General features: G+C 35.1%; 1 protein-coding gene across 1 annotated transcript in view; it reads left to right on the top strand.

Moving 5' to 3' along the window:
* BOLL (boule homolog, RNA binding protein) overlaps positions 1–11,626 on the top strand; it is a 51,156-nt gene extending 39,530 nt beyond the window's left edge. The window contains 1 exon segment of the mRNA XM_044244343.1: positions 11,519–11,626. Within this exon segment, the coding sequence (XP_044100278.1) occupies positions 11,519–11,626 (108 nt within the window).
* The last annotated feature ends 2,096 nt before the right edge of the window (positions 11,627–13,722 follow it).

Below are 13,722 nucleotides of genomic sequence, written 5' to 3'. Positions count from 1 at the left end.
TAAGTTGAGCTTCATTAAAATTAAAAACTTCAGCTCTGTGAAAGAATGTCAAGAGAATGAAATGACAAACCATAGATTGAAAGAAAACAAAAACATATCTGATAAAGAAATGTTATCCAAAATATATACAGAAGTCTTAAAGCTAAACAATAAGAAAATGAAGAAACTGATTAAAAACAGGGCTAAGTCCTTAATAGACACCTCAGCAAAGAAGATACACAAATGGCAAGTAAGCATATGAAAAGATATTTAACATCATAGGGAATTGCAAATTAAAATGAGATACCACAGGAGAAGCAGGATGGTGGAGGAGTAGGAGACCTAAATATCATTAGGTCCAGGAGTTCAGCGAGTTAACAAACCATTCTGAACACCTACAAATTCAACAGGAGATCAAAGAGAAGTGCAGCAATTCTATGAACAGAAAAGCAATCACTTCCTGGAAAGTAGGGCATGCGGAGAGATGAATCCAAGGTGATACACAGGAAGATAGACCGCGGGGGGAGGGGACAGCTCCTGGCAAGCGGTAGAGCAGTGGAGCACAAAATAGGAACTTCTTGAAATCTGTTCCTCTGCAGGACAATGCTCCAGAGGCTAAGTGGGGGTGGAGCCCTCATGGGGACAGTGGAGTCTCAGGACCTGAGAGGTCACAGAAAGACCCAGGGTGCCTGAGTGCAAAGCTGCCCAGATATCAGCAGGGAAGCTGGCTGCAGAGACAGAGACAAAGAGTGAGCTCAGCTCAGGGCTACCTTAAACCACGATCCAAGGCACAGTTGGTCCACTACTCTTTGAGCAGGGACCTCACAAGTGGCAGATCCGGGGACACCCCCTCCTTCTTCCTCTGGGAGGAGCAGTGTGGGAATGCATTGCAGGAATCAGCAGGATTTGGACACTCCAAAGGGGGCTATGCGCCAGAGATAGAAATACTTGGTCATAGGCTGCGTGGCACAGAATGTGGCTGGAGACCAGGGAGATGGGAGGGATTGACTGCTTTTCTCTGAGGGTGAACTGAAGAGAGGGACCCTGAGCTCTCGGCTCCTACAGGGCCAGAGATTAGAAGGCTGCCATATTCATTCCCATCCTCCAAAGCTCTATGGAAAGCATTCAGGGAACAAAAGCTACCGATAGAACCTGAGCAGATTGCTTAGCCTGGCCCCAGTTCCACCTCCGTCAAAGACATTTGAGAATTACTGCAACAACCCCGCCCCCCAGGAGGTCACCAAGAACATCGTCTTAGCTTTTAGCTAAGACGAAGTTCACCCATCAATGAGAACTGCAAAACTTCAGAGCTACGGGAATACAAAACATAGAATTCATGGCATTTTTCCCATGATTCTTTAGTCTTTCCAAGTTAAATCTTTAATTTTCTTTCTTCTTATTCTATTCTTTAAATTTTTCTCTTACTTATTTAAAGTTAATAGTTAATATTTTATCACTGCCTTTTAAAAATCTTTTAAAATTTTCATTGTTACAGTCGTATTCTATTCCTTCATTTTATTTAACCTTATTTTTCATATACATACAGGTTTTTCTTTCTTAAAAATTTTGGGATTCAGTTTCTTCTAATAGATCAAAATATACCCTAAATCTAGCACATACGTTTGTTCTAGTCTCCAGCCTAATTACATTCTTTCCTCTTTTCTTTTTCTTTTTTCAACCAACTTCTTATCAATTTCTTCTTAGAATATTTTTCAGTTTTCATCTTTACATTCATATTCCATCACTTCACCACATTTATCATTATTTTTGTATGTATATAAGTTTTTCTTTAAATTTTTGGGAAGCAGTTTATTCTAACAGACCAAAATACACCCAAATCAAGTGTGTGGCTCTGTTCTATTCACCAGTCTGATAATAATGATAATACATATAATAAATACTATATATATTATATATGTTTGTGTGATACATATATATATATATCACTACACACACACACACACACACACACACACACTTTTTTTTTCTCCTTTCTTCTCTTCCGATTTGGTTAGCATATATGTTTCTGGGGTCATTGCTACCTTTTTAGTATTTTGTTCTCTCATTCATCTATTCTTATCTGGATAAAATGACAAGGCAGGAAAACTCACCTAAAAAAAGTGAACAAGAGGCAGTACTGATGGCTAGGGACCTAATCAATGTGGACATTAGTAAGATGTCAGAACCAGAGTTCAGAATGAAAATATCAAGGTGCTACCTGGGCTCAAGAAAAGCATGGAAGATACTAGAGAATCCCTTTTGGAGAAATAAAATCCCTTTCTGGAGAAATAAAAGAACTAAAATCTAACCAAGTTGAAATTAAAAAAAGCTATTAATAAGGTGCAATAAAAACATGGAGGCTCTGGAGTGCTTGGGTGGCTCAGACATTAAGCGTCTGCCTTCAGCTCAGGTCATGATCCCAGGCTCCTGGGATCAAACATGTATCAGACTCTCTGCTCTATGGGAAGCCTGCTTCTCCCTCTCCCACTTACCCTGCTTGTTTTTCCTATTTTGCTGTATCTTTCTCCATCAAATAAATGAATAAAATCCTTTTTAAAAATGGAGGCTTTGGTGGGGGGAGGGAGGTTGGGAGAAGGGGGGTGGGGTTATGGACATTGGGGAGGGTATGTGCTTTGGTGAGTGCTGTGAAGTGTGTGAACCTGGCAATTCACAGACCTGTACCCCTGGGGATAAAAATATATTATATTTTTATGAAAAATTGAAAACTAAAAAAAAAAAAAAATGGAGGCTTTGGGGACACCTGGGTGGCTTAGTGGATTAGAGCCTCTGCCTTCAGTTCAGGTCATGATCCCAGGGTCCTGGGATCAAGCCCCACATCGGGCTCTCTCCTTGGCAGGGAGCCTTCTTCCTCCTCCCTCTACCTGCCTCTCTGCCTACTTTTGATCTCTGTCTATCAAATAAATAAATAAAGTCTTAAAAAAAATAAAATAAAAAGTAAAAATGGAGGTTTTTACGCTAGGATAAATGAGGCAGAAGAGAGAATTAGTGATATAGAAGACCAAATGATGGAGAATAAATAAGCTAAAAAGAGAGAGATAACCAGCTACTGGACACAAGGGGAGAATTCAAGAGATAAGTGATACCATAAGATGAAACAATATTAGAATAATTGGAATTCCTGAAGAGAAGAGAGAGGGGGGAAGAAGGTATACTGGAGATATACTGGAGCAAATTATGGCAGAGAATTACCCTAATTTGGCAAAGGGAACAAGCATCAAAATCTAGGAAGCACAGAGAATCCCCCTCAAAATCAATAAAAATAGATCAACACCCCATCATCTAATAGTAAAACTTACAAGTCTCAATGAAAAAGAGAAAATCCTGAAAGCAGCTTGGAACAAAAGTTGTCTGTAACATACAATGGTAGAAATTTTAGAATGACAGCAGGCCTCTCCACAAAGACCTGGTAGGCCAGAAAGGACTAGCACAATATAGTCAGAGCACTAAAGGGAAAAAATATGCATCCAAAATACTATATCCAGCTAGGCTGTCATTGAAAATAGAAAGAAAGATAAAAAGCTTCCAGGAAAAACAAAAACTAAAAGAATTTGCAAACACTAAACCAGCCCTACAGGAAATATTGAAAGGGGTCCTCTAAGCAAAGAGACAGCCTAAAAGTAACATACCAGAAAGGAACAGAGACAATATACAATAACAGTCACCTTACAGACAATACAATGGCACTAAATTCATATCTAAATGCCCCAATCAAAAGACACAGGGTATCATAATGGATAAAAACACAAGACCCATTGATATCCTATCTAAAAGAAACACATTTTAGACCCAAATACACCTCCAGATTTAAAGTGAGGAGAAGTAAAAACAATTTACCATGCTAATGAACATCAAAAGAAAGCTGGGTGGCAATCCTTATATCAGATAAATTAGATTTTAAGTCAAAGGCTATAATAAGAGTTGAGAAAGGACACTGTATCATACTTAAAGGATCTGTGCCCCTAACATGGGAGAAGCCAATTATATAACCAATTAATAACAAAATCAAAGAAACACATCAATAATAATATCATAATAGTAGGGGACTTTAACACCCCCTCACTGAAATGGGCAGATCATCTAAGCAAAAGGTCAACAAGGAAATAAAGGCTTTAAATGACACACTGGACCAGATGGACATCACAGATCTATAAAGAAAATTCCATCCCAAAGCAACAGAATACACATTCTTCTCTACTGCACATGGAACATTCTCCAGAATAGATCACATCCTGGGTCACAAATCTACATTCTACATATTTAATGCAATACCTCTCAAAATACCATCAATTTGTTTCAAGGAAATGGAACAAAAATTCTAAAATATATATGGAACCAGAAAAGACTCCAAATAGCCAGAGGGATGTTGAAAAAGAAAACGAAAGTTGGCAGCATCACAATTCCAGACTTCAAGCTCTAATACAAAGCTGTCATCATCAAGACAGTATGGTACTGGGTGCTGGCACAAAACCAGACACATAGATCAATGGAACAGAAGAGAGAGCCCAGAAATGAGCCCTCAACTCCATGGTCAACTAATCTTTGACAAAGCAGGACAGAATGTCCAATGGGGGGGAAAAAAGTCTCTTCAACAAATGGTGTTGGGAAAATTGGACAGCCACATGCGGAAGAATGAAACTGGACCATTTCCTTACACTACACACAAAAATAGACTCAAAATGGATCAAAGATCTTAATGTGAGACAGGAATCCATCAAAATCCTTGAGGAGAACATAGGCAGTAACCTCTTCGACCTCAGCCACAGAAACTTCTTCATAGAAACATTATCAAAGGCAAGGGAAGTAGGGCAAAATGAACTGTTGGGACTTCCTCAAGATAAAAAACTTTTTCAAACCAAAAGACAACTGACAGAATGGAAAAGATATTCACAAATGATATATCAGATAAAGGGCTAGTATCCAAAATCTATAAAAATCTTAGCAAACTCAACACCCAAAGAACAAATAATGCAATCAAGAAATGGAAAGAAGACATGAACAGACATTTCTGCAAAGACGACATTCAAACGGCCAACAGGCACATGAAAAAGTGCTCAACATCACTTGGCATCAGGGAAATACAAATCAAAACCGCAAAGAAATACCACCTCACGCCAGTCAGAATGGCTAAAACAACAAGTCAGGAAACGACAGATGTGGACAAGGATGTGGAGAAAGGCAAGCACTCCTACACTGTTGGTGGGAATGCAAGCTGGTGCATCCACTCTGGAAAACAGTATGGAGGTTCCTCAAAAAGTTGAAAACAGAGGTACCCTATGATCCAGCAATTGCACTACTAATGATACAAATGTAGTGATCCAAAGGGGCATATGCACCCGAATGTTTATAGCAGCAATGTCCATAATAGGCAAACTATGGAAAGGGCCTAGATGTCCATCAACAGATGAATGAATAAAGAAGAGGTATACATATACAATGGAATACTATGTAGCCATCAGAAAATGAAATCTTGCCATTTGCAATGACATGGGTGGAACTAGAGGGTCTTATGCTTAGTGAAATAAGTCAATCAGAGAAAGACAAGTATATGATCTCTCTGATAATGAGAAATTTGAGAGGCAGGGCGGGGTTCGTGGGGGGTTGGAAGGGAAAAATTGAAATAAGATGGGACTGGGGAGGGAGAAAAACCATAAGAGACTCTTAATCTCAGGAAACAAACTGAGGGTTGCTGGGGGTGGAGGGAAGGATAGGGTGGCTGGGTGATGGGATATTGGGGAGGGTATGTGTTATGGTGAGTGCTGTGAATTGTATAAGACTGATGATTCACAGACCTGTACCTCTGAAGCAAATAATACATTATATTAATTTAAAAAGAGAGAGAGATACCACTACACACCTATTGCACTGTCGAAAATACAAAGCACTGACAATAACAATTTTGACAAGGATGTGGAGCAACAGGAACTCTCGTTTATTGCTGGTAGAAATGATACAACAAATTTGAAAGACAGTTTGACAGTTCATTATGAAATCAACCATACTCTTACCATAGAATCTAATCTCAATCTCAGATATTCACCCAAATGAGTCGATAATTTATGTCCATGGTGCCTTTTTGGCTCAGTAGATTAAGCATCTGCCTTTGACTCAGGTCATAGATAGAGCTCCACATCAGGCTCTCTGCTCAGTGGGGAGCCTGGTTCTACCTCTCCTTCTGCCTGCCCCTCTGCCTGCTTGTCCTCTATCTCTGTCAAATAAATCTTTTTAAAAAAATGAAAACATATGTCAACACAAAAACTTGCACACAGATGTTTATTAACAGGTTTATTCACAACTGTCAAAACTTGGAAGCAACCAAGATGCCCTTCAGTAGATGAATGGATAAATAAATTGTGGTACAACCGAACAATGGAATATTATTTAGCAACAAAAAGAAATGAGCTATAAAACATAAAAGACATGGAGAAAACTTAAATACACATTACTAAGTGAAAGAAGCAGTTTGAAAACACTACATACTATAAAATCTCAACTATATGACATTTTGAAAAGGTGAAACGATGGAAACAGTAAAAAAGTGAGTGGTTGCTAGGGGGTGAGGGAGGGAGAGATGAATACAGCAGAGAATCTTTAGGTCAATGAAACTACATGATAGTATTGCGATGGATACACATCATTATACATTTGTCAAAACCCATAGAATATATAACACCAAGAGTGAACCCTAATGTAAACTGTGGACCTTAGGTAATAATGATGTGTCAGTGTAGGATCATCAGTTGTAACAAATTCACCATTCTGACTGCCAGATGTTAGTGGAGGAGGCTACCCATGTATGGGGTTAGGGAGTTTAATGGGAACTCTACTTTTCTGACCAATTTTTGCTATGAACTTAAATCCATTCTAAAAAATTTAGCCTGTTTCTTTTTAATTATTCAGGTACTTGGGTTCTAATCCATATTTTTAATTATTGATTTCCTATATTCAGTAGTATAATTAGTTGTGGATGTGCCTCATATGAAAAATGAACATTGAAATACTGTCAAAAATTGTTTCCTAACAGTCCATGATTATATTGTCATAATTATGACAATCTTTTCTTTGTATTACATCTTCTTCAAAAGATAATGTTCATTATCCACAATATACATATTATATATTTAGTCATTATAATGTATAATTGTTGGGAAGTTTTTGTTTTCCACACAAATGGCAATTCATATCACTATACTTTTCTTTTTATCTTCTTAATACATTTTAAGTGATAGTATATCCCAGCTCGACCAGATTCTCTAAAAGAATTAGTGAATTACACTAAATTCAGAATCCTATTGTTGCTCTTAAATATACAGAACTGAATCTTGTTGCCTTTGGTTTTCCTGAAATGTTAAAATCCATCTGAGACTGCATTAAGATAGCCAAACTGAATATTATGTCATTTTTTATACTTGAAACGTTAATGATGAATGCATACAAGAGATGGAGTCTATATGCTGTCCTGAGTACCTTTGTAGAAAAAAAAGTTACAAACTGATTTCTTAGTGGTATTACAGAATAACTGCTGTTCTAATCATTTACATTTAACCTCTGAGCTTAAGGAAAAGAGTTAATAATATTCTACATTGAGTTTTAAAGTTAATCTAGTCCAAAGACCCCTCCCAAAGAGGTTATGGATAAAAATATATTACAATATAACTTGTTTCCTTTCTAATCCTCTATGTTTTATATTTAAAAACATGTTTCTGAGAAGGGGTCCATATACGTCAGTATACTGCCAAAGGAGTCCATGACAACTATTTATGAAAACCTATGTTGTACCTGTAATATAAAGAAAGAAGAAACAAGAATTAAAAAACAAGTTTTCCTCTGTGTTAGAGTTACTTTATTTCACTTGTAACATAAATTTTTGCAAGGAGAAATGTCTTTAGCCACATGTTGCTAATTCTAAGAGCTTTTAAGTCCTCCACACTGGTTGAAGCTATTCAAACTAAATAAGCAATAATATAGGGAGCCGGATGATAAAGAATAATACCAACCAGACATTGCAAATACAGTTTTCCACATTAAATAAACACAACTTACTACAACAAATATTATAATGAATGTAATTTTCTTTTTAAAAAACACTAATATTCAGTGTTAAAAAAATCAAGGCCTTGGACGTATTAGAAACAAACTTCAGTATTACAGGATAGTTCTTTGTGCTTTTGTAAAGACAGGAAACTCAATTTCTTATGGTAAAACATAGAATAAGAATAGATTTAACTTAAACATTATGGTAACTAGTTCACAGATACTCACTAATCTCATATATCTAAGCATGTTCCTAGTTAATCCTGTTCTTTGTAGTCTCAAAAACATTAGTTTCCACAGCTCTGAACTTCTCTCAAGGTTCCTCTTAAACTTGTAATGTCTGATTTTGACTTTCATTTAATTAAGGTGAATCCAATATATTTGAGGTTGGTGATAATTTACTTCCACAATATGGAATATATACACTCTTTATATTTAAGGCATCTTATTAAGGTTTTCTTTCATAGATTTTCAGAAGCTCTCAGACTGAAAATTTTTTTGCAGCCTGAACAGGTTGAAGCAGGAGTCAACAAACTTTATATGATAAAGGGCCCAATAGTAAATATTTTTAGCTTTGAAGCTACACAGTGTGTATCTCAACTATTTGCTACTTGTAGCATGAAAACAACCACAGGTAAAATATAAATAACGAGTTGACTCTGTGCCAGTAAAACTTTATTTACAAAAACAAAAGATGGGCCAGACTTGACCTGAAGGCCATAATTTCACAATTCTTGGGTTAGTCCATTGCTGGGATCATGCATCCTCATAAAATATAATGTGAAATACAGTACAAATGCTTTGCATATATTTCTATTTTTAATTATTTCTTTTTAATCATTTTTAACCTAATATGAATTATTTTACCCTGGGCCTCTGGACTACTTTAATATTTACATTTGTCATAAGTTCTTACCAGCCAAAATAGTTATTAATCAATGTGGGGTATATGCGGATAAAGACAAGTTGAGGTATATATTAATGACACCACAAAGGTAGATATTAGTTGATACAGTATTATAAGTCGATGCTATGCTTTTGTTATGGGGAGAAAGCTATACCATTGTGTAGCACATTTTATTTGCATATCCCATTACATTATTTCCATTCCGAGTTTGAGCACTTAATTTCCTTGCATTCTATCATTCCCTCTGACTGGACATTTTTTCTCGTTTTACTCAATCTTCTTTCCCCTTAGCACACATGAACATCTTTTTCACAAGAGTCAACTCATCAAATCTTAATCCCTTATAGAATTAGAAACGTTTTTTGGATCACATCATCCCCTACTTTAAGGATATATGATAATAAGCAGTAGGATTTTGTATTACATACTTCACAAATGATATTTTAAATTTACCTGTTTTGGAAAGGCAAGAAGAAGAGTATAAGGGTGTCTTTTTCATTCCATATGAAATTACTTTTTCTTCAGTCCTGAGATCTATTCAAACTACTCATGTAAGATTGCCAAGATTTGATGCCAAATTCCAAGGGTCCTGTCTTAGTTCTTGTCCTCTTAGATTCTCTTTAATTCAATACTGTCAACAGCCTGTGCTCAAATTTTATTAAACTCAGATGTGGTTCTCTTTCCTTACATTCAGTTTGAGTTTTCAGTATCTCTTTCAAAAATATATTTCTTCTTTTACCAACTACTAATTATGGCTACTGACTATTCCCTTTGTTCTATAAACTGTCTTATAAGGGAGTGTTTCCTGTTTTCTTCTGTACTTTAATAGTGTTTAATAGTGAATCTAACCTTAGTGCTCTGATTCTTTTCCTAATTTAAGCCAAAACAAGAAAGAAAAACCACATGAATAGGTGATCACTCCCTCCTCTAACTCAAAATCACAAATACACAGTTTTTCACATTTTATTTTCAGAATCCATACCCCTTAATGTTAGTTTGCCCATCTTTCTTATACCCTAAAATCAAAACAATACCAGTGATTTTTCTGACCTCTTGATGCTACATGGTCCATTTATTTTACGTCCCCTTTTCAGTTAACTTTATAAAAATAATATATTTCTTTCCATTGCCAAATCCCTTTGTTAAACTCTATTATTGCCTTACCAGATTACTATTTCTTCAAAACTTCCTTGTCTTCAGTTTCCATCCTTCAGTCATGTATACAATCTGAATTTAGGTTTTTAATCTGAAGTAATTTTTTCCCTCTTAGTCACTCTCATCAACTGTTATCCACATCCTTTCTAAATCCCTTACCATTAAATATTATATTCTCCCTTCAGTATTCACAAACTTACCAACCTAAATTATTCATATACAGCTATTTCTAGTTCTTTTCTTTGAGCTATAATGAAGCAAGACTGCTCCTGTTCTCTCCAGATATATGAAGTCTTCAAGCACTTCCACTCACATAGAACAGTTTGTCTTCACTTCTCTATTTTCCGAGAGTACCAGAGCATATTGCCCATGAGCTGTGAGTAGTTGACCAGACTCGAATATTACCACAAATTTCATTCATTTACCAGATATTTATTGAGCACTTCCATGTGCTAGCCAGTATTCCAGATACTGAGAATAAAGCAATGAACAATACTGAGTGGTATTGGACAGTAATGAACAAGCCAGAGAAATTCAGGTCAGTCTGTAGAGTTTAGCAAACCAGATGAATTCAAACCCCTAGAGTCATGCTGTCCCCAATATAGTAACCACTAGCCACGTAAGGCTAATTTCAATTTTAAATTATTTAAAATTAAACGAAATTTGAAATTCAGTTCCTCAACTGCAACTAGCCACATTTTAAGTTAGTAGCTACCATATTTGACAGTGTAGATACAGAACTTTTCCATTAACAAGTTCTATCAGACAATACTGCTCTAGAGATACTGAAACAATATGGAAAATTTTGAGCCTATCTAAAATTTAAAAGTATGTATGTCTTAGGACAGATTGGTTACATAAATTAGAAGCTAACCAACACTCAAAGTACCAAAAGAATAGTAGCAACTAGGTGTTTCTTTGACCCAAACTAATCTTAACACAAAATCTCAGGATGACGAGATACATGGAATTACTCTATTATATGGCTAACCTACCACTGCCAACTTGAAGGGTATCCTTTGGGTTTTGAACAACTTTCTGAACAGCCTTCTGCCAAACTCCCCTTTTAAAAGCATGTTTTTAAACCCCACCTAATAATGTTTTCAAAAATAGAAGGAATGTTTGAAGTCACTTGTTTCTGTGTTAACCTGTACCTCATGCTTTGTACCAAGCATTGTACTGGTTAGATTAGATTAGAGATTGTCTAAATAGATTGTAAGCTCTCAGGGAGCAGGAAGCAGTTCTGGAGCCCTCCTCATCTCTAGTCTCTCACTTCTTAACACTCTAATATAATTTGTACACATGTTCTGCACGTATTGAGTAAATGTACATTGATGTCCTATATTCATCTACCCTAACTTGCTCTTTTTCTTTCCTGTTCAGTCTTTCTGATCTATATTTTCTTTCTCTTCGCTTAACAGACAGTGTGGAGCATTCATTATTAAGACAATTGGGCAGCTCTAGTCCAACTCAACTGATTTCTTGTCCAGTGATCCTTGTGTGGCCGAGATCCAGCTTCGACGAACCGGCTAGAAGCTGCCCGTTGTGACACTTAGGGTTAGTTAATACCTCGCCATACTTATATATTCCATTATAAGCTGTCTAAATTTGATGAAATTTGCTTTTTCAACTGTTCTACAAAACTAGGTAGTTGTGGCATGTTGGTTTGTTTATGTGTTAATCTAACTGTAGTGACATTTTCTACATGTTTTATCCATTCCATAAATAATAATCACATTGGGAATAGTGAGATGTCTTTCATTTTCTCTGCTTTGTGTTATTTCTTTTCCTTTCAATTTTTTTGAAGTAATGTTTAATAGTATTTGCTATTTATTTTAATATTTAGGATGAGTCTTTCCTAATAGAATTTTTAATACTTTCATGCCTTTTAGTATAAGTACATTTGATCTTAATGATTCAGTTCCACTACTTGCTATTTTGTCATTTAATATGCTTTTGTCTAAGTTTATTTATTTGTTACTGCTACTCCTTATTTAATTTTGCTTCTGCCATAGTTTTCAAAATTTGAGTAATATTTATACTTCTTTTTTAATAACATTTTCCAAATATTAGAAAAAATTCGACATGATCAGTGTTCTTGCCTTTTCATGTGATTAATTTGACTATATTAAACTTTTTCTCTCATATTTGTGATAATGCTGCAGCCTTCCTATAATATAAGCCATCTGGTACCAAAATTTATATAATATGGATCACCTAGTAGAATTGTTTTGATAAAAGAAGATTCACCTCTGACATGATCCAGTAACACTGACTGATATTCCACTATATTTTCGTGTTCTTTGAATGCTTTAATCTTTTGAACTTTTCTTCTTATAGGTTACCAATATATGCAATTGTAGATGTTATTAATATTTAAAAAGACAATTATTTTCACAAGAAAGCAAAACTATTTCTTACAGCAAAGGAAAACTTTAGATTCTGATTCTAAGGCCAATTCTTATTATAAAATTGGAAAATAAGTGGGAAAGAAAGGCCATTGTCCAAAAGTTACAGAACAAAGCTTAAGTGTTTTTAATTACTAAAATTGCTGTACTAGTATAAAAAAATCCATTCTACATTCATTTGCTTTTTCTTTTATTAACTTCCTAATTTTAGGAGAGAAGAGGAAAATCTACAAATATTAGCATTACCCTAATAAGTCTCTCTCCCTTCCCCTTTTCCATCCCCAAATGTATACATGTCCAACAGCAGAAGCAGAAACAATAGGACGTAGATCCTAAAGATTTTCCCGGTGAGTCAAATAGCGTGTTTCTTTTGAAACCATAATAAGTATGTTTGCCAGCCAATTGGTTTCATGAGAACAGTAAAACTATATGATTATATACTAGCATACAAGTATCCCATGCACATTAATTATTCTCAGTTTCTAGAAATATAAATAGACTTATTAAATGTTAATAGACTTATTAAAGTCCCACAATGAAATATCAAAAGTTTTTGTTCTGTAAGTAAACATTATTAACCACTAATGTTAAAGATATTTTAATACCACTGTCCTTGAGAACAAAAAAAGTTAATGTTTTGATTTTCAAGATGTTAAACATGATGCTAAACAAAGCCTGGACTGTTAATAAAAGTTAATGATGTATTATTGGATAAGGAATTTCGAATAATAATTGATACCCAAGTATGTTTCTTCCACAGAGCTGTATAGATGATATGCATACACACATATGTGTATATACACACATATATAAATTATTTACATATCACATTATATACATATGCATATATATAACTCACATGTATACACTTTCTTGGAATTTAACTTTATTTTGAGAAGCTAATTAAAGCTGAAGAATTTATTGTCAACCTGTATATATTGAAAACATCATCAACTTTCTTTATGGCCTGGCTTGACAGACCAAACATGTTACTTCTAAAAAACTGAGTAAGAGGGTAGAAATTCTTCTTATATAACTAAGTAAAGCCCATTTAAATTTTTCTTTTTTTTGCAGAGTATCTTCTATATATAAATATAAAAAGTTTTTATTTACTTAGTCCCCATTTTGAAAGGCTAATCTGAAGATATCTGAAATTCACTGTATTAGAGTGAAATGGATAATATAAATATTAGTACATGTACCAATCACAAAGTAATAACT

Source organism: Neovison vison, chromosome 3 (assembly GCF_020171115.1).
Source record: "Neovison vison isolate M4711 chromosome 3, ASM_NN_V1, whole genome shotgun sequence".
NCBI lineage: Eukaryota > Metazoa > Chordata > Mammalia > Carnivora > Mustelidae > Neogale > Neogale vison.
This window is presented reverse-complemented; position numbering and strand designations above follow the sequence as displayed.